At 41.7% G+C, this 27,286-nt stretch overlaps 1 protein-coding gene across 1 annotated transcript; it reads left to right on the top strand.

Annotated features, from left to right (window-relative positions):
• The first annotated feature begins 323 nt into the window (after nt 1-323).
• On the top strand, nt 324-9,076 carry TYMS (thymidylate synthetase). The gene is made up of 7 exons (XM_066329607.1): nt 324-516; nt 1,151-1,224; nt 2,412-2,586; nt 4,715-4,816; nt 6,030-6,205; nt 7,556-7,627; nt 8,489-9,076. The coding sequence occupies exons 1-7, from the start codon at nt 345-347 to the stop codon at nt 8,624-8,626; spliced, it is 909 nt and encodes a 302-aa protein (XP_066185704.1). The 5' UTR covers nt 324-344; the 3' UTR covers nt 8,627-9,076.
• Nucleotides 9,077-27,286: the final 18,210 nt, after the last annotated feature.

The following is a 27,286-nucleotide window of genomic DNA, read 5'->3' as shown; positions in this document are numbered from 1 at the left end:
CCTTTCTGTGAAGAAACTCTTGCTAACACCCAACCTAAACGAGCCGGTGTGTCCCGGGGCCCCGGCTGGGGCCAGCCCTCCCTCAGGGGAGAGAGCTCCGCGGGGCAGCACCGGGAGCGCCTGAGCAGGCGGCGCCGCTGAGAGCCCCCGGGAACGGCAGGAGGAAGGGGAGGGGGGAAAGGGAAGGGGACGGGCGAGGGAGGAGGTGGCGGCGGTGCCGCTCCGCTCCGCCCGCCCCTCGGCGCCGTTTGGCGGGAAAGCCGGCCTTTGGCGCGAAATCCGGCCTTTGGCGGGCTCGGGAGCGCAGCCGGAGCGCAGCGCGGCCGCAGGGCCGCCAGCCCGCCATGCCCGCCGACGGGGAGCTGCTGACCGCCGCCGCGGCCCACCCGGAGCCCGGCGAGCAGCAGTACCTGCAGCAGGTGCGGCACATCCTGCAGCACGGACACCGGCGGGAGGATCGCACCGGCACCGGCACCATCTCCGTGTTCGGCATGCAGGCGCGGTACAGCCTGAGAGGTGGGCACCGCCGGGACCCCCTGCTCCTTGCCCCTGCCCCTTGCCCCTGCCCCTGCTCCCTGCCCCTTGCCCCTGCTCCCTGCCCCCTGCTCCTTGCCCCTGCTCCCTGCCCCGGCTCCCTGCCCCTGCTCCTTGCCCCTGCCCCTTGCCCCTGCTCCCTGCCCCTTGCCCCTGCCCCCTGCTCCTTGCCCCCTGCTCCCTGCCCCCTGCTCCCTGCCCCTGCTCCTTGCCCCTGCTCCTTGTCCCGGCTCCCTGCCCCGGCTCCTTGCCCCTGCCCCTTGCCCCTGCCCCTTGCCCCTGCTCCCTGCTCCCTGCTCCTTGCCCCTGCTCCTTGCCCCTGCTCCTTGCCCCTGCTCCTTGCCCCTGCTCCTTGCCCCTGCTCCCTGCCCCTGTCGCCGTGGCTCCAGCGGCACCGCCCCGAGCCGGGCTGAGTGTGGGGGTCTCACACGCCGGGGCTGTCCCGTTCCTCCCCACCCGAGGGATGTGAACATGGGAGTTACGCATCCCCTCGCAGCTCCTTGCTGCATGTCCCAGCCTCACAATGCCAGCTAGTGGCATTGCCCTCCATGCGGGGAAAGTATGTTCGCCCTGGCAAATGGCTGGCCCCCGCTGACATTCTGGAACTCTTTTCCAGGTCAGTTTCCACTGCTCACAACGAAGAGAGTGTTCTGGAAGGGAGTGCTGGAGGAGTTGCTGTGGTTCATCAAGGTTCGGTATTTGGGTGTCTGTGTGGGTGGTGGGCCCGAGAGAGGCATTAGCAGAATGAACTGGTGCACGGTGGATCCAGGCATTTGGGTAGCTGCAGATGCTTCTGTTCCTATGATAGAAGTGCAGCCCCTAATACTGTGACCTCAAGTGGAAGGCCATTATCTTCAAGATATTGTGCATTTTAGTGCAGACTATTGCTACCAGTGCCATCAGAACAGTTTCTCTTCTATTTCTTTTTGAGGAAGAAAATTTGAAATAGTGAAGACTTGGACTATAAAGCCTAATGCAGTCTGTTTTCTTGGTGTTTTAATCAGAAATAATAATATGAGATAGATAGTGGGCAATTTAATGATCTGCTTTGATAGCTTGATTTGAACAGAAACAAGCAGTGTGGAACCACAGGTGAAGTAAGACTGATGTAAATGCTAGGCATTTTAGTAGAAAAAGAAATCTAGCAGAGCTATTCTCTGTACCTTGTGTAATAAAATTCAACAATAGGTGGTTCATTACAATGTAAGTGTTCCTTTATACGTTGTGATATTGCGCAGGAATAGGAGAGTCTACGTAACCATTTGCTAGATAGCGGAACTGAAATATGCATTCATTTTTTTAAAAGTTTTTGGTTTTGTTTTGTTGTTTTTTTTTTTTTTCAATTGTAAAAGACTAGACACTCCCTAAAACAGCGTAACTTCTGTGTTGGATTTTTGAGTGTCCTGATTTGGACCTCTTGCAGGATTCAGTGACATTTTTCTGGGTTATTTTCTGATTTTTGTCATTTTAGCAAAAGGGTTTTTAAGATCTTAAGCTTATTATAAATGGTTTTGCAAAGACAGTGCCTAGGCCATACATTTTTTGTTAGTCTGTTTTCATCAAGCTGTAAAGTAACATCTTGTTTTCTGCAAATATGAAATGTCATTCCACAGTTGACCTCGAAGCTGTTTGTGCATTCACAAAGTGTGAAAATCCTGAGTTACATAACAGCAGCATGGCACTTCAAACTCCATCCCAGGATGTTGCTCACAAGTTTTGTTCTGTCCATGTGCAAGAACCTCATCCATTACATTAATTACACTATTCATCCTTTATGAGTGGAGAAATACTGTTTACTAGCAAAGCTTAATACAACTGTTTCAAATCGTGTCCTCTGTGTTGGAATTAGGATGCAGACTTCTCACTGTGTTTTGTAGGGTTCTACTAATGCCAAAGAGCTCTCTGCAAAAGGTGTGAAGATTTGGGATGCTAATGGGTCACGTGAGTTCCTGGATAAGCAGGGTTTCAGCACCAGAGAGGAGGGTGATTTGGGACCAGTGTATGGTTTCCAGTGGAGGCATTTTGGAGCAGAGTACAAAGATATGCACACAGGTAATGGCATCTAAATACAGTCTTGAGTGCTCAGTGAGGCAGCTGTGACACATCACTTCCAGAAGTCTGCATGGAATGGACTGTTCTTAAAGAGCAAACTGATAACCAGAATAAAGAGTTGTTTGAGAGAGTTAATTTAACCGTTTTTTCCTTACTCAGTCTTAATTATCCTGAAAGATGTAGCTTTGTATACTATAGTTTGGTATTTGTGGAACAGATGAGTCGTAAGGCACACACTGTTACTCTTTCACCTAGAGCAGATGTGGTTGCTGATAGCTGGAAGGATGTGTGTGCTTCAGTCCAGAAGCCTGAGCTAGCTCCATTTGATAACAGTGGAACAGAGGCTGCCATCTGTGTATACCAGTGCAGGGTCTGTGAGATAGTTGTGCTGGAAAGAACTGGCATCGGTGCACTACATTTACTGGAGGCAGTGGAAGAGAAAGACTTTCCATTCTGCATCAGGAACAAAGTAGGATGTTTCCACAGCTGATAATGCTGTGGACAGAACAGCTGGGGACAAGTGATGCAGTACCTGTTGGTATTTTCAGTGGAACTGGTTCATTAAACTGACTCTCAAATATATTGATTCCTCTTTTCCAAGTCACTGAAGGAGAGGATTGTAGAAACCGTTTAAAGGATTACCTTTAAGAAAAGGGGGTCAAAAACCTTATTATCTGGTGTGACTTTTTAACTTGGATTAACAACATGTCTAGTTATCTAGTATCTTGATTGGGTTTTTTTTTTTGTTGTTGTTTTGTTTTCAGTACAGTCTCAAATTGAAGCTCACATTAATTACTGGTAATAGACTTAAGTATTGGCATGTTGGCTACTAGCAGGATACAGCTTTATGATGACACAAATGATGCAAATTGTGAGCTGACACTTCTGAAAACTTACAGAGTTTCTCATCTTAAAAGGTCTAAGGCACAACTTAGCATGGAAAAAAGAACAACATAAATGGCCATAGTTTTCCTTACAAATAGATTTCCTTAAGTTGCATTATTTAAGGAAAGGCTAGGTAATTAGCTTCAGGAACCAACATAACCATTTGACAAGGGTTCTGGCATGGTATTGCTGGCAGAAGAGTTCCCTGAGATGCTAATTGTGTATTAACTACTTTGTTTGCCATGCTGGGTGTCCCTGTAACCATAATTTGGTGTTGCTGCAATATGAGTTATTAGAAAAAAGTAGTTACCAGCCATGCTGATTCACTGGCATGAGTCAGAACAATGATTAACAACTAATGACTTTGTTTATTCTGAAATCCATTCCAATGGTCAGTTAATTTCAGAAAATTTCTTGCATAACTTGTATTGTGCCTAAAATTCAGCCTGTGAGTGTCATTCGGTGAAATGTAATAACCTGTGCTACACATGATTAAAGTTCCTTTCTGGAGCTAAATGCTATGGGAATTTCGTTTTCATGCATGACCTTGAGAGTGCTAGATGGATGCATTTATTCATCTGTCAAAAACTTTCTGCTTTTGAGTGTATAAAGAGTGTTGGCACCTGGCACACACTGGTCTGGGCATAATTTTTTTACATATATATAAAAGAAGGAGCACTGTAGCATGCAAATTGAATGTCTAGAAAGGCATTTTAATCCAGAAATGCAATGAGCAAATCAGTCTAAATATCATGACCGACTAGGTGGTAACATCTTGTCTGTTCCAGTACAGTTCTTATCCTATTTAGGTAACAAGTAATCATAAGTGATAAAATATCATGTTTTGTCCTGATAGTTCTTTTGTATTGGAGCTTTTTTTTCTTGGGGTTTAGTGATTATACAGACTTTCTAGTTGGTGTTATAAAAAGTCAAGTTGTTGAAAATGGAATAAATAGGAATGGTCCTATTCCAGTGGGTCCTAAAGGTACTCAAAGCACACAAAAGATTTGGGGGAACATACGAAGATATCATCATAAGAATTTTATGGGCTCTGAGAAGCCTAAGAAAGACCAAAACCAACCTATGTTTGGATGATGTCAACTTGTTAATCAGTTTCAAAGTTGCAATAAAATCTTCAAAGGTTGTCGTTTGGATATCACTTTTCAGTGGCACATGGGCTGGGTGTTAAAAAGATACCATGACTTGAATCTGTGTGATTTAGTTTTTTGTTATATTTTTTCAGATTACTCCAACCAAGGAGTTGATCAGTTGGAAAAAGTGATTGAAACAATCAAAACCAATCCAGATGACAGAAGAATCATTATGTGTGCTTGGAATCCCAAAGGTATTGAACAGCTGGTGTAAAGTGAATGCAGTTGCACATTATATTGCTGTGTGCTAAGTTATGTTCTGTTCCTGTGTCAACAGTGAGTTCCATTTGGCGTCCTTGTTCATTCTTTATAAAACTACCAGGAGCGCAGTAAAAATGGCCAGGGGTTATGTCTTGCTTCTCTTTCTACTTTATCCTCATGTTCAGACCTCAAAAATTATGAATCTTTTCTTCAGAGTGTTCCTCTCCAGGTTAAAGTGAGGGCTACACCAGTGTCTTTGACATACAGTCTATTCAAAGACAGTAACTCTTATTTTAAGAAGATAAAAAACCCCAAACCATAAAAAGTATATTAAAGCAATGTGTCTGGCCTTTAGCCATGTGGCCTATTGTAAACTTAACCCTCAAAACTAGAGAACAAAAGTATTATTTGTGTTGTAATCTTCTCCTTGAACATGGGTCATAGGAATGTGTACCTGTATCATAGAAATGATAAGGTCTTTTTATACATAGATATCCATTCACTCTGTAGGGCAACTTCTAAACAAGAGCTACTGCAAGAGAATGTTTAACTTCACTAGTGATTAGATCTGTGCTGCAAAAAAATCACACAGCATTTTCCAGCTGGTGTCTGAAAGGGTATGCCACATGCTATTGCTGTTATTTTCAAGGTTAAACATTCTCAGAAGATATCTGGTGAAAGTTTTCCTTGCCAAGCTGTAATTTTACTTTAAGCACTTTTTAGGCATAGAAGAACACTCAAAAGATCTTTTAGTTTCTGATTTATTATTTTTTTCTTAATGATCATTACTTTTATATCTCAACAAGCAGATTGCAATGGGAAGAGAATCAGATGAAGCAGTTGGAATTCGCTTTAGGGTATATGCTTAATTTTACTCTTAATATCTTCCTTTAGGGAATTCAGCTCTCACCAAGGTGAGTAGAAATAATCTGCTGTGCAACATTATGGCATAAATCTGTTCTGTGGAATATCTGTTTGGGACTTTCTGGTCACACAACCCAGGAGGCAGTTTGTCATGACCTGGACTTAATTGCTTGGGCAGCAGGTGCTTATAAATAAGAGAAAAAGCAACAGAATGACAGTGCAGTTGGCTCTCTACTTCATCTCATTACATGCTTGTTTGGGTTTTGCATCTTCTACATTCAAAACACACTAATGCTGTTACTGTTTTCTCCTCCCTCCCACCTTCTGTACCTCAATTCCTAGATATTTCCCTGATGGCTTTGCCTCCATGCCATGCCCTTTGCCAGTTCTATGTTCTAAATGGTGAATTGTCTTGCCAACTCTATCAGAGGTCTGGAGACATGGGACTAGGAGTGCCTTTCAATATTGCCAGCTATTCACTGCTCACATACATGATTGCCCATGTCACAGGGCTGAAGGTAGGCTATTCAATCATTTTATTTATGCTTGTCTGAGAAACGAGGGACTAAAAGATAAGGGTATTCATGTCATATCCAAGAAGAACTGGAATGAATATACTGTTTGAAATCTTGCTGAAATATGTGTGAAAAAGGGCCGTGTGAATTTGATGTGAATTGCCTCTGGTTTGTATGGGCGGTTAGGATCAGCAATGTAAGAATTTTTAAATTCAGGTCAAGCAGCAGATCCTTTCAGGTCTTGACTGTGTCAAGACTGACCTGTTCACTGGTCTTAGAAATCTGAACTGCTTCTTCTCATGGGATAGTAATATACAAGTGAATAGGTTTTGTAGCATGTATTCATTGGAAGTGAACAGTAGCTCAGCAGTTGGTGTAGAGACTGTAATTTGGATATTCTGCCCACCTTACTTCCAGCTATAGTTTTAGCTGTGGATTTCTTTGATTTCCTGCTGTAGATGATTATGTAGAGTGGTGCTCAAATAGCTCCTGCCCTGACTTCAGAACTGTATTTTTTAATTTGGCAGAAAAATTTAAATGCATGACAATCTTGTACAAGGGAAACCCCCTTTTCTTTAGGGCATGTAAAAAAATGTTACTAGAAAGGCCTTCTGCACCTAATCCTCCTGCCACCAGCAACGTGAAGGGAACTTCTTAAAATAGGGCAATAGGGAAGAATCAGGCTTCACAGCAACTGCAGAAATTAGTCCAAAATACTAAAAAAAGTGAAGTTTGAAGTTATGTCCAGCTGTTGCCTCTCAGCCACACTTCCTCTCGTGGCTTTGGCGGTTTTCAGTGCAGCGTATCTGAGGGCTGATCAACAGTGGTCAGAGGCCTGTAAAAGAGCTGATGAAACTTCCCCACAGTAAATTTGATTGCTCAGGGGCTGCTAAGTCACAGAACTTGCAAGCTTGCAAACCCCATCTGGGTGCTTGCCTGCGCCTGACACCTCCAATGCTGTTTAGCAGGGGCTGAGGCAAATGCTCTGAAGGCAGTTTTGGCAAGTTGTACTTGCTAGAAGTGGAGTGGGAAACCTGGATGTCACTGCTGCACCTATTTCTGTCTCAGTGAGCAGATCAGTATTGCTCCATTCATTTACCAAAGCTACTGTCATAGCAGAATTTGAAAGATACATTTTTTTGGTAAACTAGTGGAAATTTCATGATATTTCCCATTAATTATGCATTGGTCAAAGAAGCTTGTGCCCTTCACAGCTTTCAAGGATACAATCCAGTATGCAAGTTGCAATTCCACACTAGCCAGATGCTGAAAATCAATACTGTAAGCATTTAATGTTTTGCTTTCTTGGGACCTGACTGTTTGAAAACCACATGCATTCTTCCTTCTTTTCAGCCTGGAGAGTTCATACACACCTTAGGGGATGCTCACATATATCTGAACCATGTGGAACCTCTAAAAGTCCAGGTAAGTACTTATTCTATACTCTATCCTTTTATCTTCCACAGTGCTTATTCAATGCAAAATCACCTTGATATTTTAAATATCCTTTTGCAGATATTAATTTGTGTGGGTTTTTTTCTGGTTTATATCCTAATAACTCTAGTATTTTAGCATCAGTTCAGGTTGCAAACAGAAATACAATACAAGCATGATTGAAATGTACATCACTGTACTACCCCAAAACCAAGTTAAAAATCCAGAATCTGTACTTTTAACTTTGAAAATAATTCCACCTAATCCAAATAACACAAAATAAAATGTCTTTGTATTATATCAGAAAAGGATAACTTAAAATTCACAGTTAATCAGTAATACTGTTTGGCTGAGAAAGGCTACATTTTCTTGAGGAAGTAATTTGTGGCAGTAGGATAAAATCAATGTTTGATTTGATTAGACTAAGCTTGGACTGAATATCCTTATTATTAGTATGGTTCAAAACCATCCAGAGAAGTAATTATTGATTCAGACCTGAAAGGTGAGAAGTGGGAAGCTGTAGAATATTTGATGCACGTTTGGGTCAGATTTTCCAATTTAATTTCTGCTGGAAGGAATATAATCTGTAGCCACCAGAACTGATTTGCCAACTGAAAATACTTGCAGTGCATTTGGATGATCAGGGAATTCACCTGAAAATTATGCTACTACTCCCTGTGAAAATACTAAGGTAGATTCTACCTAACTGTATTTACTTCAATTTTTTTTCTTAGTATAAGTCTTCTTGGTGGGAAGGGAAAGCCTACATAGTGTAATCTGATTTGAGATTGAGAACACAAAGTCTCTGCTTTCAAGTGTTAGCTTTATACAGTAAGCTTGCTTTTATTTCAGCTTCAGAGGGAGCCAAGACCTTTCCCCAAACTCAGAATTCTTCGTGAGATTAAAGACATCAGCGACTTCAAGGCAGAAGACTTCCAGATTGAAGATTATAATCCTCATCCACCTATTAAAATGGAGATGGCTGTCTAATGCTATAAAACAGCACTAAATAGTAGTGTGAAAATGTACCTAGAGCTACTTAGTTTCTCTAAAGTGATGAGGCTTTTATATACTTCAAAAGGTATTTGCTTTATTGTTAAATAGTCACAGGCCAGATTTGCCTTCAGGACAGATGATTATTCCTGATACGCCATGCGGATGTTAACCCAGTTTTAAGTTGTTAGAGAGCTACTTTTCTACAAGTTGTTTCAGTTGCCAGTGGCCATTTCTGTTAGCATTCAGTTACTGTGTGTGAGTAGCCCAGGCTTAAGTGCTCGATTTGGTTATTTACTGAAAATAAGAACTTGTATGTGTGACAGAGGATTCCCTCAAGGTGGGAGAAATCATTAAATAGATTCTAAAGAGTGTATGTTTAATAAAGCTTTTTTAAAAAAATCTTCTGGAAGGCATGATACATATTTAATTCTGGTGTGGGTTTTTTTATAGTTAGTAGTAAAAAAGGGTCGGAAAGCAAAGTGTCTTGGAGAGGAACATCTGGCAAGGAAAAATAAACTTCTCATGGTCTTCGCAGATGAATATCAGGAAGGCAAAAGATTTTAATGTACCCTTCTTGGAAATGCAATATCTGCATAATGTCTCTTGCAGCATTTTTTTTTATTCCCCAACCCTACATGAATTACTAACTTGATATAAATCAGAGAGATTTGCAGTTAAATGGAGGTTACCAGATAATATTAGTAATCAGCTGTCTGTCACCATTTAAAACCAGATCCCACAAACATATGGACTAATTTTGCAGCCTGGAGCAGTAAAACCTAGAGATCATAGTATTTTTAGAAATGGAGGTCATTAATTCTAGCAGAATTCAGCTTTCAAGTCTCCTTGTAACTTCTGCAGTAACTTAAAAATTTCCTCTTCGAGAATTTAATTGTGAATAGATGTGTGGTTAATATTCAGACATAGGACACGCGGTACATACTTGAAATGTGGAAAAATGCATAGTAAATTTTAAAATTAAATTTTAAGTCAATAAACTGTTAAATATTGGAAAAGTGTGAAATTTCAGATAATTCTAAAAATTTAGTAATCAGTGTGCTTTCATTCTGGGTCCTGCATAAGAGGACCATTGAATCTTAAACCAAAGTGATTATAACTTTGAAAAGCATACTTTGTATAAAAATTATTTGCATGTCATTATGCTGATTTTCCTTATACTGTTCACTGATATTCGCACTAATTTTTTTTTGTAGCACAAAGTTGTTCTCCTGACATTTAGCCCAACACAAGAAGATCGCACAAAAAAAAACAAAAAAAAAAAAACCACCACAAAAAAACTGGTGTGCCTATTATTATAAGCACATCAGATGTAAAGAGACCACTGCTTATTAGAAAAGTTCTTAATAGAGTGCATCATTCTTGAAGAGAGATGATCAGACTATGTGCTCTTTCAGCTTAGATCCTTTGAGAAGCTTGGTATGGTCAAACCTTATCCTTTTCTGAGGCTGCATTAAAGGAACACTCAGTAGCCAGCCTGTAGTTGAACACACTTGGGTCTTTTCTCAAACTGCTTAAGTCACAGGTAGTAGCAGGGTTCTTGTTACCACACCCGAGAGCTTTATTATGTGCTCCTCCTAATAAACTTCATCTCAGCTCTGCTACAGTCTGATACACTAAAGTCACCTAGTTCAGATGTCCAGGTGTTACCTTTTCATTAATGGTGTGTCCCAGCTGTAGGCTGTCAGCCACTTTTACCATGTGTATACTTTTATAAGTTAAAGTTTCTTGAATGTTCCTACAGTCCTCTGAAGTACAAGGAAACAGATTAAGCTGCACATTCACTTAACAGTTCTGCCTACACTTAGCAAGTAAAGTTCCTTCTGCTGGAAACCACTTTATGTAACACTGCAGATAAGGTGGATTCTGCAGGACATTTTAGCAAGCACAGCGAGAGAGGATGTGGAATAAAGCTGGCCTTAGGACTTCACTAGTGGGAATTAGCAGTCTCAGTGGTTATCCAGGACAGGAATACCTGGCCAAGAGAAGAATTCAGAATGGGAATCATTTACTTCTCTTCATAAATTACAGAGGATTTAGGGGTATACATAGCACACATAAGCAGATCAGTCTCTAGCTCTGGAAGAGCTCCTAGTTTTAAGTATAGGAATTAGTTACAACTTCACTGTTTCCCTTTATCAGCAAAATTTACTATGAATAGCAGTTGAAGTGAAGCTTGTACCTTGAAGACCAAGAAGGTTTATGGTGCTCAAAAGATCAGAAATATGTGAAAAGCATAACAGCACACTTAAATGTGAGTAAAAATACATTTTAAAATTCATAGGTATGAGACTTTTAAGAGCTTTCATGCAAAAATATGAATATTCAGAGAGTTTTAATACATAGATCTAAACAGGAGGCACTCAAGGAATTTTGATTTGCAGAATATGAGTGCTGTTCATGCTGCAAAAATGACTACTATGACTGCAGGTCATATTCAGAGCAGTATTTTATACAAAACATGGGACATTGCTTGATACTTTCAAGAGATGCATCCTTGTATCATTTCTCCATTTTCCAAAGGCCATTCAACAACTTGGAGATTGCAATGAAATTTGTTACCACTTTGGTCAAATACCAGCTTCTACATTCCACCTTATTAGGCAAGTTTCATAACCCATATTATTTCTGACATGTAATTAGGTATGTTGCAAATTTTGCCTTACTGCAGTACCACAAAGAGTATTACTTATCTGATTATGGTAGATGAAGGGTCAGAAAAGAAAGAACTGCTGAATTTTTGAGACAAACATCCTTCTGACTGGCCATCAAAATCAAATCTTGTAATGAGCCTGACTTGGTGAGTTTGTCACCATAGTGACTGGCACCTGTGAAGTGTCTGAATATGGAATGCAGCCCAGCTTTCAAGTGACTTTATTAAATCACAAACGGTTCACATTCACCTGCTTGAAGTTTAACCCACCCTTCTAACTTCCCTTTGCAGCCCACAGGAAGGTGAGCTTGTGGGGTAACAACACAAATACACGCTGCAACCACCATGCAGCAACGTGTTTTTTAAGGAAAAGAGAGAGCAGTTGTTACTGGAATATTTTATATAATTAACCTGTTTTCAAGCATTTCAAATGCTTGGATATGATCAAACATTATCAAGTGCTAGACTAATTGACAGAGGCCCCCAAATCCATACTAGAGATGATTGCTACACTAAGACATCCAAAGCCTTTCGGCGCATGACATGAAACAACAAAAATTACAGCAGTGCATGCAAGCTTATGCTCAGAAATCACAATCATGACAGCTGAAGAAACCAATCAGACTGCCCTGAAGAATGGGGAAAGAAAGATTTTCTCATTCCTGCTGCATTTTGCCTTTCTCTGGAACTTTTTGGCTATCAGCAGCACAGACAAGCTTTCATTCACACTTTCCAGCCTGCAGCTGTCAATTTGGAGACAACTCAAGGCCTTGGTGTGTAGAAGATGTTTAAATATCACTGTTGTGGTGGTGCAAGGGAGAAAATGGAAAGTCGAGACCTGGGGAGTCCCAAATTAACATAAGAGCTACTGGCAACTCATACAAAAGCATTTTTACAGTGTCCTTCCTATAAAGGACACTGTAAAGTGTGTTTCTCTATAAATCCAAATTATTTAAATTTAAATGAGAGATCACATAAGAATTTGGATGAACTTCAAGGATGTTGTCAGTATTAAAAATCAGCTTCTACTTGTAATGTCAAGAACACTACCCCTGACACAATGAACTGAGGTGCACTGAATAAAAATCAATGTGTGCCAGAGGGCATAGTTGTACTGGATTGAGTCTGGAAGTTACTGCCACTTAACTGGATGTTGAATCTCATAAGGGAAAGTGAAGTGAAAATGCCAAGTGAAAATGGCTGCTCCATTCCAGGCCACGGACATGGGCTTAACATGCACCAAGGCATGCCGAATTTATAGTGAGACTATTACGTAATGCTCACACAAACTGATTGGGCAGCTCTGCCAGATAATTGCCTCATACACTCCCTCAAAATCTTTTTAGTGTTTAGGCTCCTTTGGGAGCCAGCTCACACCCCTCTGGTCACCTAACTGTGTCCACAGGCAGCAAACTAGGGGCACTCTGGGGACAGGGTTCAGCATGCTTGGAATTGCAGTGCCTTGGGATGTGCTTGCCTATGTGAATGAACAGCTATTCCCATTTTGAGGCAGCTAAAGTGAAAATAGCAGTGATTCTGCTGTAGGAAATCATTCTTCCTCCCGGAGACCAGTCCAGCCAGATGAGAGATGGCCTTGTAGCTGAGATACACTTGGATAAAAGTCAGGATTCAATTTCTAGCTGTGCTACAGATTTCCTGTCTCGAGCTTGACATAGTTGTTTTGTCAGTTCAGGCGTCATATTAATTTCCTATGTTTCTAGTACAGATAATTGTATTCCCTTTATTCGCATGGGATTTCTGTGAATAAATACATTAAATGTTTATGTGGTTCTCAGATGCTATGGTGAAAAGAAGAGAAAGGTTATAGAAAATATATAATAAAGCCAAAATTCAGGACTAGCCTTTAATTTGTGAAGCAAGGCTATACTAATGGGTAATTCAAACCCATACTATTAGAGAATCATTATAAAACACCCCTGTCTGCAAATGAAATGTCCTATCTACCAGTAGACAACAGCTGAGAGTGTACAATTAAATGTTTATAGCAGGACTTGGCTTGAGGAGCTAGTGGCAGAGAAATTATGCTAATGTCATCACTGTTGTTTCCAGTTGCTGCGGAGAACTGAGAATTTGTTAATTCACATTGTTTGGCTCTGTAGATTTGGTGTCAATACTTGGCAAAAAGATGGGTGCAATAAAAAACAATTTACTTTAATCTGGAGACTGGTATTCTAAAAAGTATCAGGTGTCTGCTGACGCCTCACTATTTATGATGTATCTGAGAGTTAGTTCTGGTCTTTGACCTCATTAAAAATATTTAATGCAAAAAGTATTTAAATATAGCTGATGGCAGTCACTTACTACTAATGCTAGCAATGCATTTCCTTGGGGGAAAGGACAGGTTTCACCCTTTTAAAATAGCTGTAAACATACCAAATTCCTCCTAAGGCCAGACAGGGCACTGAGTGCACTGACAGGGCTCACCATGACCAGTCTCACCTGGGGCTCACACCTTCTGCCCACAGGCCTTAGTTTCTGCTGGGTTGCATGGCAGGTGTACCTGCCTCCAGCTGTGCTACAGCTGTGGACGTGTCTGGCCATGGAACAACAGCCCATCCTGGCTGGGCACACCCCAGGCCATGTCTGACCTTGCTTATCCTCACTCCTGGCCTCTGCTTATCCCCATCCCCAGGGGCTGAGGCTGTGGCTGGAGCCACCCCTGCTCCCGAATGGAGGTGGGACAAGCCTGGCTGGGAGGACTCTGCCCTGCTGCCCCATGGGGCTCCCCAACAGCCCCCAGTCCTTGGGAGCAGCAGGCCCCCATGACATCGTGCCTGCCAGCTGTCTCAGGCTGCCTCAAGCCCGAACCCAGCAGTGCAGAGCCAGGCCTGTAGCTGGACAGGACCTTGCCCAACAAACCTGACTCTGACCCTCTGTTGTGGTTTAACCCCAGCCAGGAACCCAGCCCCAAGCTCATTCCCCCACCATTGGGACTGGGAGTGGAATTGGAAGGGGAAAACCTGGAAAATTCATGATTTGAGATATAGACAGTTTAAAGGGGAAAGCAAAAGCCGTGTACACGAACAAAGCAAAACAATGAATGAATTCACTGCTTCCCATAGGCAGACAGGTGTTAAGTCATCTCCAGGAGAGCAGAGCCCCACCACACATAACTATTATTTGGAAAGACAATCACCACCACTCCAAATACTCCCCTTCCTCTTTCTTCTTCCCACTTTATACACTGAGCATGACACCACATGGTCTGGAATATCCTTTTGGTCAGTTTAGGACACCTGTCCCAGCTATGTCCCCTCCCAGCCTCCCAGTCACCCCCAACTTCCCTGCCAGCATGGCAGTATGAAGAGCAGAAAAGGCCTTGGCTTTGCCCAAGACCTGCTCAGAATAACAAATACATTTCTATATTATCAGCCCTCCGTTCAGCACAAATGCGAAACATATCCCTTCCCTAGTGTCCTGGTTTGGAATAAATCAGGGAAGAACCGCTAAAAGGAGTCCCCTAAACCAAAACCTCCACCACCCCTTCCCCCCCAGCCCTGGGTTCGGGAAGGAAAATACCTCGGAGGAAAAGTGGAAAAAACCGGTTTATTAACAATGAAAAAGAACACTCCCCAACACCAAAAAAAAAGTGGGAAAGGAACCGCCTTACTGTCGGGAAGGGTACTCGGCTTCTCTTGCAGACCCAGGACCTCCCCAATTTCTCAGGTCAGGTCAGGTCCGGAGCCGGTTCAAACCTTGGGCGGGGGGAAGGAAGGGAAAAAACCAAACAGAAGCAGCGAAAAGCCAGCGGCAGGGGCAGCAGGAGAGAGAGAGGGAGAGAGAAAAGCAGCAGGAAAAAAAACAGCAGGCCAAGCAAAGCAGCCAAGCTAGAAAACGAAGCAGAAAAGCCGGCAGCAGCAGCAGAGAGCGAGAGAGCAAGACAGCAGCAAAAAACCAGCAGGCCCCGCCAGGGAGGGTGGGGCAGCTGCCAGACACAACAATGTATCCAGGATATGGGATATATGGGAGACAGGTCAACCCCGAACACCTAGGCACTGTGAAAAAATGAACTCTACCCCACCCCAAACCAGCACACGCTCCCACAGCGCTGGCCCTGCCCAGACACTGAGTCTGAGCCCCTCACAAGGGAGACTCGATGCTCTTCAGGGGCCATCTGAGAATCCCCACTTTGACCCTCACCCACAAGCCTGCCAGGACTCTGGGGCTGCACAGGGTCTGTCTGAGCCCTCCACCTGGCTCCAACAATCCCCGTTCTTTCCCGTGCTCCTGCCCTGGTTGTGTGTCTCCTGAAATGCCCCCTACACCCCACAGCAACTAAGTCCCTCTTCAGCAAATCCCATCAGAGCCCACTTCTCTACTGGTTGAGAGGACACCTCTGTCCTGGAGGGAGCTCCAGGCAGGGCACTGAGGGCAGGGGCAGCCCTGATGGCCCTGCCCAGCCTCACAAGAAGCCCTGCCCCACCAACCCTGCCCTCAGACCCATCTCAGCTCAGGACACGGCCCCAGGCCCTGCCTGAGCTACCCCAGGGGTGACTGCAGCTGTGCAGAGCCATGGCCCTCACTGATCCAGACCCTGAACTGCAGGCTGAGCCCTGCCTGACCTGGGCTGACTTCATCAGCATGGACAGGCTGGCAGTCCCCGGGCTCTGTCCGACCCTGGTCCCTGTCACTGGGACACACCTTGTCCTCACAGCACTCGGCACCATAACCTTGTCTGGTAGCCTTCTCAGTTCTGGCTGTTCCCTCAGACCTGCCCTGGCAGTCACACTCCTGGCTCCCAGCCTGCCTGCACCCCTGGCAGTGCCACTGGTGCCACTGACAGGATGACTTGCAGATTGCTAACAGCATGATTTCCTGGAATTTTGATATTTACAGCTGGGTTAGGACAGCACAAATAGAGATGGTACAATTAGAGGAGCCTGGAACCTCTCCCCTCTAAACCTCGCTCATATAGCCACTGCAGGGTCATGTCTACACATGCACTGCTGTGCTGGGCAAAACACGAGCTGAAGCACCCAACCCACAGAGCAAGATGAAAATGGGAGCTGGATATTCATCCTTGGGCTACAGGAGATATCAGCTTCATCAGCTCTTCAGTGCTCCACAGACCACATTGTCCAGCCTGCACTGCTCTGCATTGATGTTATCCAGGCTCTCATGGACCTGCAGTGAGCTCACAGAGCAGCATGGGTTTCATCTTTGTACCTTGCTTCTCCACTCTTCATATGGGCAATCACAATCACAGGATGCATTCTTTCACATTTCTCACTGATGTAGGAATATGAAATTTTAGCAATTACTTTCATAAAAATAGTGAAAAAGAAATCAGATATTTCCAGGTTGTTCACAGAAATTGCACGTGGAAAGATTGAAGGAAGAAGATTAGGTGAAGAGAGGCAACCTTGGTAGGGAATAGCTGAAATAGAGACCAAGTAATTTTCAGCTTTAGTGCATAATTTCATGTAAAGGAATTTTGGCACCTGCTCCAAAGGTCATGCAGTAGATTCATTAAACAAACAGTAATTACAAAAAAGCCCAAAGCACTTATACATATACTCACATGTTCTCTGGTTGCCACACCAATTCCTAGCACTGTTAAGGCCTGCAAGGAAATAACAAACATTTGAGACTTGCTTCTGGTTTTCTGAATTCCCAGTGGAATTACTCAGTAGCACAAAGGATGGAATAACAGAACATCCTTTGCTATGTGTTTTATAGAAAATGTAACACACATTATAAAACTTTTTATTGATTTTTTTTTCTGCTTTCTCTTGTCCACGAGCAATGTAAAGAATCATGTAACAGGGTGTGTCGAGCAGTAAAGAAATGCACATACAGCACATCTGGGGGTTTAACAGTATAGCATGTTTGGAGCACAAATTCTGAACCAAACTTCCTGTTTCACTAGAAACCACACATTTTTAAAAAAAAAAAAGTCCATTCCCATTTCATACTAAATGTTGGATGCCTTCCTTATGCAAGCATTGCAGTCCTTCAATATATTTTTTAAGAAAGAAACTATTTATTTAAACTTAAGGGAATACAGATGCAGAATATGTATCAAGGTCCCGTAGCAAATATATTTAATAGTATTCTGAATCACTAGTTGAAACTGAACTCTGAATATGTGAAGGAGCAGTATCAACATTACATCAATACTGACTGGAGTCACTGTAGTATTATTGAAATAAAATATTAAACCTCCAAGCTTTGAAACAGTTGCATGTTCCATCTGGATATGCATATCCTCATCTGGAAAAGTTGGCTCCTTAATACATGAGGGTTTAAACTCAGCTGGTTCAGTGACCCACTCTATTGCTTCCTCTATTTCTCGTTTTTTGCTTTGCACTCAGCATCTGGGAAAAAAAAAATCAAATACAGTGAAGGTTTCTAGAGAGTTATTTTTCCTGTCAAACTGCAGAATTTTTATGAAGTGGTAGAAATTCAGGAAATAGAAAGCAAATGAAAAGTTGGAATTGCTGTTCTGTCTGTACTGTACTTTTGGCTGTACTTATGCAGAATTGCAATGAGTATGTCAATATCCAGACTAGGTTCAAACTAAGCAGATCAGGACCTGTAGGAAGTAGAGCAGTCTTCTGTGGGAATGAGTATATCTTTGGCAGCACATACTTAAGTAAAGCACCCTAAAACAGGGACATGGCTGCCTGGCTGCCTGAAATTTTCAGCAGAAAAGCTTCTTTACAAAAAAAAAAAAAAAAAAAAAAAAAAAAAAAAAAAAAAAAAAAAAAAAGTGCAGTAACTTAAATATGATGAGTTTTTGAAGCAGCATTTCTCTCCCACACAGGGGAGATTTTTCTTTCTATAAAATATGAATCATCTGAAAATTACATCATAATTCCTCTGCAGGCTCTTCAGGTCCTTGCCATCCTATACTGACTGAGTTCCTGGTTCAGCATTCCATGATTTATGGCATCCTATGAAAGCTTTGTGCTGCACTGCAGAGCCCGGAGTAGCTCAGCAGCAGTGGTGTGTCAGTGAACATATGGGGCAAAGAATCTGACCCATAGCAGTTAACAGAGTAACATTTCAAAATAAAAATGACTGACTTTCATCTACTTTTTCATTTTCACTCAAATATATTAGTTTGAATAACGTTTTTTTCCAGCTTATTTTTGGCCAAATATCCGTTAAAAATTATTAACAGGCTCCACTCTGCCAGTCTCCCTGGATATAAAAGTCACTTTAAATCTTCTAGAAGACAATCCTGGTAGTGGGGTTCCCCTGAAGACTCAAATTTCTGGCGCAGAAATGCGGGATAAAATTCTTAGTGATGCATCTACATTGGTCATATCCAATTCTGCTGTTCATTGAGATATATCAACATTTGTTGATATCATTATTCAGGATTTGAAGAAGGAAAAAACAATATTTGTCAATAAATGCATATAAGAAGTATTTAATCTTGTGGTTTTAAATAGAAAATAACATAGTATAGAAGCAAAAAGTGCTATTCACAGTTATTTTGTCTGGCCAATCATTTCTTGTATAGATCTCAGTCTGTAAATATCCTGTAGATGAGCACTTGCTTTTACTTTGAACGTATACTTGGAACATGAAATAGATCACTTCTAAATTATTAATGGAGCCATAAACTGGAATCCATAAACTAGATTTTACAATTTTAGCATCACTGTCTTACAGAAAGAACTTCCTTGTTACTTCTCCTCCCTTGTGAGCAATCTTCATCCTACTCTGAAAATAAAACAGCGATGGCGTTTTATAAGTCAGCGGAAACACGTTTATCTTCACTTGTGATCAGCCCTCAGCTTTCCCACACCATTCCTGTTTTCCTGCAATGCAGCATTATGCAGTAGTGGAAGGGGGGAGTGTCTGGGAGAGATACAGAAGCAAAGTCATCACTGCCCATATCACAAGAGTTGGACTAGGCCCAGTTTGTCCTTTCAAAGCATAAACCACAGAAGTGTAACACTCAATTCAAGCATTTACTATACATTATCCAGCCTTCTCTCAAGGCCTGTGTGTGCAACTGCAAGGAAAGTTAGATCAATTAATTATACATCTCCAAATAACTCCACCACACTGCACTGGAATAATATTAATTTACATGTAATTAGAATAAGCTTTTTATTTCTTCCTCAAAAGTAGCTAGAAGAAACCATCAGAAAATGAGATCAGGTATATCAGTAACATACTGCTGAACCAAACTCCTCAACCCAGTTAACTGTAACAAATAATAAATTATTCTAACCCAGGTATGAATATCCCATAACTTGGCAACAGTATTTCTAGGTATACCAAGGTATATATTTTCCAAAAGAAAAATATCAGCTGGATTAATTTGATCTGACACCAATAAAGAGACAGAAAGTCAAACACGTGCAGCTCTCTCTGGAAATAGGGATGCTGTTTATGAAGGAAGCCAAGGGCTCTTTGCTACTGACAGTTCCCTTTGAATATCCCTCAAAGTGATGGCAACCAGAATTTCTAGATTAAACTAGCATTTATCAAATTTTGAGGTTCATGTTGACTCTGAAGAGGACATCCCCATTTCTCATCCATGGAGTTACCATGGGTTAAGGGTGCTATGTTTCTCAATGTAGCTATCCAAGCACAGATTTTATGTTCTTCCATTAACACTCCTAATGATCATACTTTTGGCTAATTCACAGCACTCCCCTGAGAATCCCTATGTGCATAAGCCCCTTGCATAAACCAACAACAGCTGTACCCATGCAAACTCACTGTTACACACAAACCAAACAAAGAAACTTCTGTTTCTATGTTAGTTCCATGGATATATCTTCATTCATAAACACTCTGCTTAACTGGGAAAATCACTGGAATGGTATTAAGCCCACCTTTTTACCTCCCCAAATGAATCTGCAATGATACATTTTCAGTCAGTCCAGCAAAACTTCCAAGTGTTTAGGAGCAAGCAGTGAGACTTGATCGTCATCTGTTAGCATTTCCCACTTCATGTACTATTTAAAATCTTACAGCTATAAAATTGAACATTTAAAACTGTTTTAGCTGCTGGTCTGAGTAACCCAGCCAGGAATAGGATCCTGAATAAGCCAGATATCCATATTCTAACATTTTCCGTTCTGAAGCAGATAAGGATTATTAGAATAAGTCAGGTTGTGTTTTAGTCGACAGCATATTTTTTTGTTAAATAATGCATTGAATAACATTATTTGGGAAAAGTGAAGGATTTGAGATGTTTTTACTTCTTTATTTTTCCAAAAGTCTGGCATTTTAGTCAAATAGATCAATCTAGCCAAATACACCCTTCCCTTTTCTCCCTATCTATTCTATTGCAAGAGAACTGCAAAGCAGATGCATCCTTGGAAGAAGCAGAGATCAGCACAAGCTCCTTGCCAACCCAACACAAAAGTTACATGGTAAAACATCACCAACATGGCACAAACCTGATGTTTGACATTGCACTCCTGAGACACACAAGAAGATGCCAGCAAACAATAGGCGCCATTTTCCACAGTCCCCTTCCCACTCTCTAAGACATGCAAAGGAGCAGTTTTCATCAGATACAGATGTATTTAAGCTCACACCTTTCTTTTTTTTTCCCAAGCAGACCATTTGGGAGTATTTCAGTAGGGGAACAAGAATATCAAATTACACTAAACTGGATCAAGTTCTCCTCACATCCAGATTTCATCATTACCATTGTTCATCCAGCCTGGCAGCCTCACAGGCTGATGGTTTGTTCCTGACAGAGTTACTTCCATCAAAACTAATGGGACAAGTCCAGGATTATGAAAATGGAGGGTACCAAAATTCCAGCTTTGAAGGAAAGATGACTTACCACAAGCTTCCTCTTCTGGTAGCACACCACAAATACATCTGTATTCCATGCAGAATAGCAAATACTTGGTAGCTTGCTTAAAGCATGACATAGAAAATAAAAAAAACCACACAGCATGATAAAATAATATCATGAAAAAAAGATTAAGTAATGCTAGTCAGTTGAGGAATGGCTGTCGATCTTTTACCTATTGTTTTGAAGAAAGCAGGGAGTTGAAATAGCAGATATTCTAAACCTTTAGACCCCCCTCCTTCATCAGCTTGTGTTGCACTGCCAAATGTGTGTTTGCCTAATTTCATGGCTGTGAGTCGTTGATAATAAGCCCTTTTCAGCTTCTTTTTAAACTCTATCCAAGCAGGAGTAAAAGATTAAACAAGAAATCCAAGTCACACTATTTTAGCTGTCAAAATAGAGAAGAACCCCTATTCTCATACCTCCTGCTCTCAGAAAAGGCTCCTAATGTCACTGCCTTCACAACCAAGTTATTTTAGAATAGGATCTTTTAGATCTTAATACTGAAGGGAATTCCCCCCAAAAATACTGATCAGTTCAGCAAACAGATCAACTCATGAAGGCCAGGTGTTTGCTGGCAGACAAGGGTAGCACAGGCAATTAAATTATTGAATTTGTGGTTTTCAGTAAGTTGTTGCTTTTGTGTAAAAGCCCCCAGCCATTAGAAAAACTAAAACAAACTCCCAATTATCCAGACTTAAAGAAAAGCAGCTTCTTGTCCAAACCCTAAAGAAAGATCTACAGATTAAAGCACCTTCTTTAAGTACACAGCTTCCTATAGTGTAGACATCAGTCCCCACTGCCAGCTGTGACATCGGAGAGGGCAAAGACATGGTGTAGAGCTTCCCCAGGACAGGGGTTGGTTTGCATTTCTGCTTGAGAGCAGACACTGGAAGAGGGTGTGTTGGGAGGGAAGGACTTCTCTGGGCAGAAAGCAGCACTCACTGCCAGTTACACAGCTTCTGTCTGAAACGGGCTATAAGACCATTTTAGTTTGGACACCAGCTAAAACATGCACTCTTCTAATAGTTTCTTTAGACTTTCTGACTGTGTTGGCCTATAACTTTCACATAAACTAGAAGACAAAATAAATTAATTAAGTGGAACCACAGCGATGCCGTAATACATGGATGCTTTTTTCTTTATAATGAAATGTTACAAAATGCAAATCACACTTATATTTGGCATGCAAAATTAATTCCTCACACCAAAGCAAAGTGGTTCTCAACACCGAGCAAGAACATTGACACTTTCTCCTGAAAATCATTAAGGATTGAGCATCCTTTTTAACCTGGTTTCATTAGGGAAGTATTGGCAGAGTGATTATGAAAAAAGGTGTGGAGAGATAATGACTGTGGGTTTGTGGGAATCTGTAACACAAAAGGACATGAAAGCTTTGCCCACTAAATTTCTTTCATTTATTACAGATTACCACAAAAACGGCCACTAGAAAATGTATCTATGGTTAATAAAATGAATATGAATGAATAAATATCAAATTATTACAAATTAGTATCTGCCATCAATAATATATATTTTCAAACAAGAGCATGGTATCAATTAATGATATAAATTAATGATAACAACATGAATCAGTACTGTGGTACAACCAATGACAGCAGCAGCCAAGTAATTATATACTATTTTAAATTACTGTTTATCATGGATGAAGCAGATTTATCAATGATATAATGGCAGATATTTTTATGATTACTTATATTAATATTTATGTATTGATATAAAGTGAAATAGCCAGATTTCAAAAGCTGCAAAACCATCTCAAAAAGTGGGAACAACCTGGAGGACCAACCCTTCCTGAAAGAGAGGAGGACAGACCTAGTGAGAAAGAGAGCTGGTAGAGTGCTGGTAGTGCTGGCATTTCCATAATAATCCATATCATAGACTCTTTTTTTCTTAGTCAGATGTCTCTGGCTAAAAAAGTGCCTTTTTTTTTTTTTTTTCAGATTGTTTTCCACCTTCACCTGACAAATTGTTGTTACAGTCTCCTTGTTTGGTGCTTATCAGTGGTATCTGTGTATGTTTCTGGTTTTTAGATACCTCAGCTGCACTTCAAAGAGGCCAGCTGGCCTTTTGAAGGATGTTTTTCTGTAGTTCACAGGGCTGGTGCCCAGGCTCACAGCTCCAGGCAGCCCTTTCTATGTCATTTTTTTTTTGAGCAGAAATTATCTTTTGTTCACTAATTTTGCTTTCTATCCAGGGTGCCTTATGGCTCTTCACATCACTGCCTAAAAAGGCATTTTTTAATAAATAATAACATATTAGGCATGCAAGATTTGGCTCCCAGATCAACAGCATAATCGGTAGGGATGTGGCTAAAAGGTGAAAATTTCAGATTAAAATATGCCAGTAAGAAAGATGAAATCAAGAGAAGGGTATATGAAGAAACAGGACTCGGCAAAAATATTTTCTTTCAGAAATTCCAGAGTTCCACAAAATTACTCTGTAATGTTCGGAGCAATTCCACCACTAAGTGCTGTGCTACAGTTTTCCATCCTGCAAAATTAAGCATGAGCAGAGTCTCCAAGAACTCAGCGATGACTGCATTTTATTTGATATTTCAAAGCCAATCAGATTACTTCAAAATCAAGACCATATGCAAACGGGGGCAACCAGGAGCAGGGAATCTCTCTGAATTAATGACTGTTCTTCCACTGAGGGCTCATGGGTGTCACCTTTCCCTCTTGTTTGACCCACAGAGCTTTCAGGACAGCAGCTACAGCCAAGCGGACAATGCCCTTCTCTGGTCCAATCTACTGAGGAAAAAAAAAAACAAAAACAAGTAGACCCCCTCAGTGTCATCCACAGTGGTTTGATACTCACGAGTTTCTGTTAAATGATATTTTGTTCCCCATGGTTTACAAGACTGCACTGTTGATAACACAGCAAGGGGGAAATTCACTGATACTGGAGGAAAAAAACCCCAAAAAACAATTAATACTAGTTTAAAATTACGAAAAAAGAGAAGTTGAAGAAATATGCAACCTGCATCTAATACCCCCATGGAATTCTGGCTGGTCACTTGCACACTGGCTTGCCTGAGAACCACATGTGTTCCAAATTTCTAAGAATGCAAATGGAACTATTTGGTAAAAATTCACAACTTATATGTTTGTTACAATCCTTTTCACAATAGCACCCTAAAACATGTCTTACAGCAGAGCTGCCTGTTGGTGGCAAGCTCTCTGGAGAAGCCTTCAAAGCTGTTGACAATTTCTTCCATGTCTCTATTGACCACATGAATAAAGAAAGCCTTGACAGCACATACCACTGCCAAACATAGCCGAATTTACTGCCACATTACATCCAGAAGGACTGTGGGCCCTTTCCTCAGCTGGTACTTTGAGAATTCACCTTTTCAGACAGTCTGTGAATTTGGAGTACCAGCATGGAACCTTTCACTTTGTGTCCAGACTTGGGTGGCCACTGTAGTTTAGTTGAGTGGCCATGTTTCATCTTATACTTCCTGTTTTCAGATGCTCACCCTTCCTCAAGAAAATTAATAATGCCAAAGGGCTTTCAAGATGAAAGTTATTCTGTATCACCTCCCACTCCACAGAGGAAGAAAACAGCCACCCTGGACTGGCAGTCCAAAACACTGTTAAGGGGACAGAGGCCATCAGATCCTATTATCTCGTGAGGAAAACAGCATTTCTCCAAAATAGACAGTCTTTACATACTATCTCTTTCCAGCCACTGCTGCATCTCCCTGAGTTGTCTTGCTACTTGCAGTCACACTGAAGTTCTCATTTCCTCATAAGGCATTCTGTTTCTGGCAGTGAAGTAATGGCAGTTGTGCTCCAGCTGTTTCAAGTCCCCAAGACTCAGGGCTGCACCCGAATTGTTTTTTTTTCCAGTCCCACATACCACCACTCAATGTCTACATTTATTCCAAGCAAAGGTATCTGCCAGGGTAAACTACATGCCAATCCTCTTCACCAAACTGCAGAGTGTCGTAGAAAGGACAGACAGAGCATAAGCCTTGTGACAACCATCATCTTCTTCAGCAGCATGGAATAAACAGTTTTGAGGGTTAAGAAACAGTGATTCCAGTTCTGTGAGTTCTCCCCTGCTTAGGGTATTTGCTTAAGCTACTAGTAACTGCTGTCTTAAACGGTTTTGTGAGATCTTCTTTGTGTGATTCTGGCTAAGACATTTTCCTTGCCTGTGTCTCAGTTCCTCTGCTGTTCTCACCGGCATTGTGGGAGCAACATCCCATCCCACTATTCTTGGAGGTGATGAATCACATACTACAGTGCCTGAGGTCATTTATGTATCTAGGCAGGTTGTACTACGCACATTTCACCCATGACGACGGGGAGGGTTTTCAGCATCGTATAACAAACCAGGTGATACACAGACTCCAATCACAGGCATAAAAAGATAATGGTTTGTTCCTAAAGAAGCTTAAAATAACTGACTACGAACTTGCCAGATTCTAAGGAATAAAAAAAAAAAAAACCAAAAAAAAACCAAATGAGATGTTTCTGGGAGAAACAACTGCAAAGGTAGGTTGAAGGAGGAAAAGGAGGATGATATCATCAAGTCAGAGGTTTTGTAGGTGTTCAGCTGAGTGCTTAGAGGGTTTTGACATATTCTCAGTGTCAGTGAAACAGACTGGAATGCTGCCACAGAAGGAAGTGCTCCTTCTACAGTCTAGAAAGGGCACTGCTGCAAATCAGCGATGTCTGGAACCTCCGCCGAGGTACAAGGAGGGAGCAATGAGAACCGTAGGGGAACTCATCAATGTGCTCACTGGGCAGTGCTTGTGGAAGAGTCACAGAAGCTGTGTCCTGTCCAAACTGCCTAACTAAAGCCTCCTGCTCCCCTGGCCTCGCATCTTGGATGCGGCAGCTCAGTGACCTGGGAAGGCAGATCCCATTGACAGTCACTGCTGCTCTCAGAGGCCAAGGTCCAGCACTCACCCAACATGTGGGCTGTCTGAAAGGTGACTATGTGCATCCCAGGGTCTCCTGGGTGAGCCTCAGGCTAGAGATCCATGCTCTGTGCTGTCTGCATGACATAATTTGTACACCGGCTTTGTGGCAGCCAAATTGCTGTAGAAGGCCCACAGGTTTTATTCAACTTTCTCTCTCTCTTTGGTGTTGTTTTTGGTTTTTGTTTTTGAGTAGCTCAGGTGTCCTCTGTGAGCAGTAATGGGAAATTACTGCAGCTTTTCTTCTCCAAGCTCAGGATCAGGGCTCAAGGGTGGTGGGTGATGCTCAAAGATGTCCATCTGAAAGGAAACATTCAAGAAACTAAATGTTAGATTCTGGCTGCTGCTTGATCAGGGTCTTCAACTTGACCCTGGATGAGTCAAAACACCCCTTCTCCCCTTGATAAAGGATAATGACAGAGATAATGACACTGATCTCATTTGTTTGAGAGTGTGCGAGAAATGCTGTGTATTAGGCAATAAGGGTTGTTGGGCAAGATGGTAAATGGCTTGGAAACCCCTGGGAGAAATGCTGCCTATCAGTAGATTTCTTTTTATTGCCTGGCATAATAGTGTCTGTCTTGGAACAAGGAACAAATGAAGTCCAGGCTATTTCATCGATAGACCAAGAGAATTTCCACAAGATAGGCTGACCTGTCATAGTGGATGTGCATCCCACTATCCTCCTGAATGCTCTTTGTCATCCCCAGGTCACAAAAGGAGTAATTCCTTCCTACTTTACTGATCAATTGAAATCAGGGGCATGTCTATTGCTTTGCTCTTCAGAACACTTAGTTGCAGTCTGAAAAGGCTGTAGCCATTCTAATGACAGTGGCGCCAGAGCTCATATTTAGCCTACTTGTAATCTCCCCATTATAACCTTTAACTCACTGAAGCAATTGATTGAACTTCAGTTCCATGTGGGAAAAACCCCCAGAACAACCCTCTCCTTTCAAACAGCAGTTCTTTGATAAAGATGTCAAGAAAATTAAACGGACACATTTTGATGCAGTCACTTTAACAAGTAACACTAGACTAAAATGTAAACATGGAAATTGTTTCTATTGTACTTCTAGTTCTTTAGCACAATGGAAATAATACACATTTGTGGTAGTCATAAGCCACTTTGAAAGACAGAGTCATTCCAGAAGTGAAGAGGGTAATATAGAACAAAATCAAAACTCCGGTGAAAGGGGTATAGATCTGACCTTGCTGTTAAAAAGCTGATTA

This window comes from Sylvia atricapilla, chromosome 1, assembly GCF_009819655.1.
Source record: "Sylvia atricapilla isolate bSylAtr1 chromosome 1, bSylAtr1.pri, whole genome shotgun sequence".
NCBI lineage: Eukaryota > Metazoa > Chordata > Aves > Passeriformes > Sylviidae > Sylvia > Sylvia atricapilla.
Note: the sequence above shows the minus strand (reverse complement) of the source record. Positions and strands in the feature narration are given on the sequence as shown.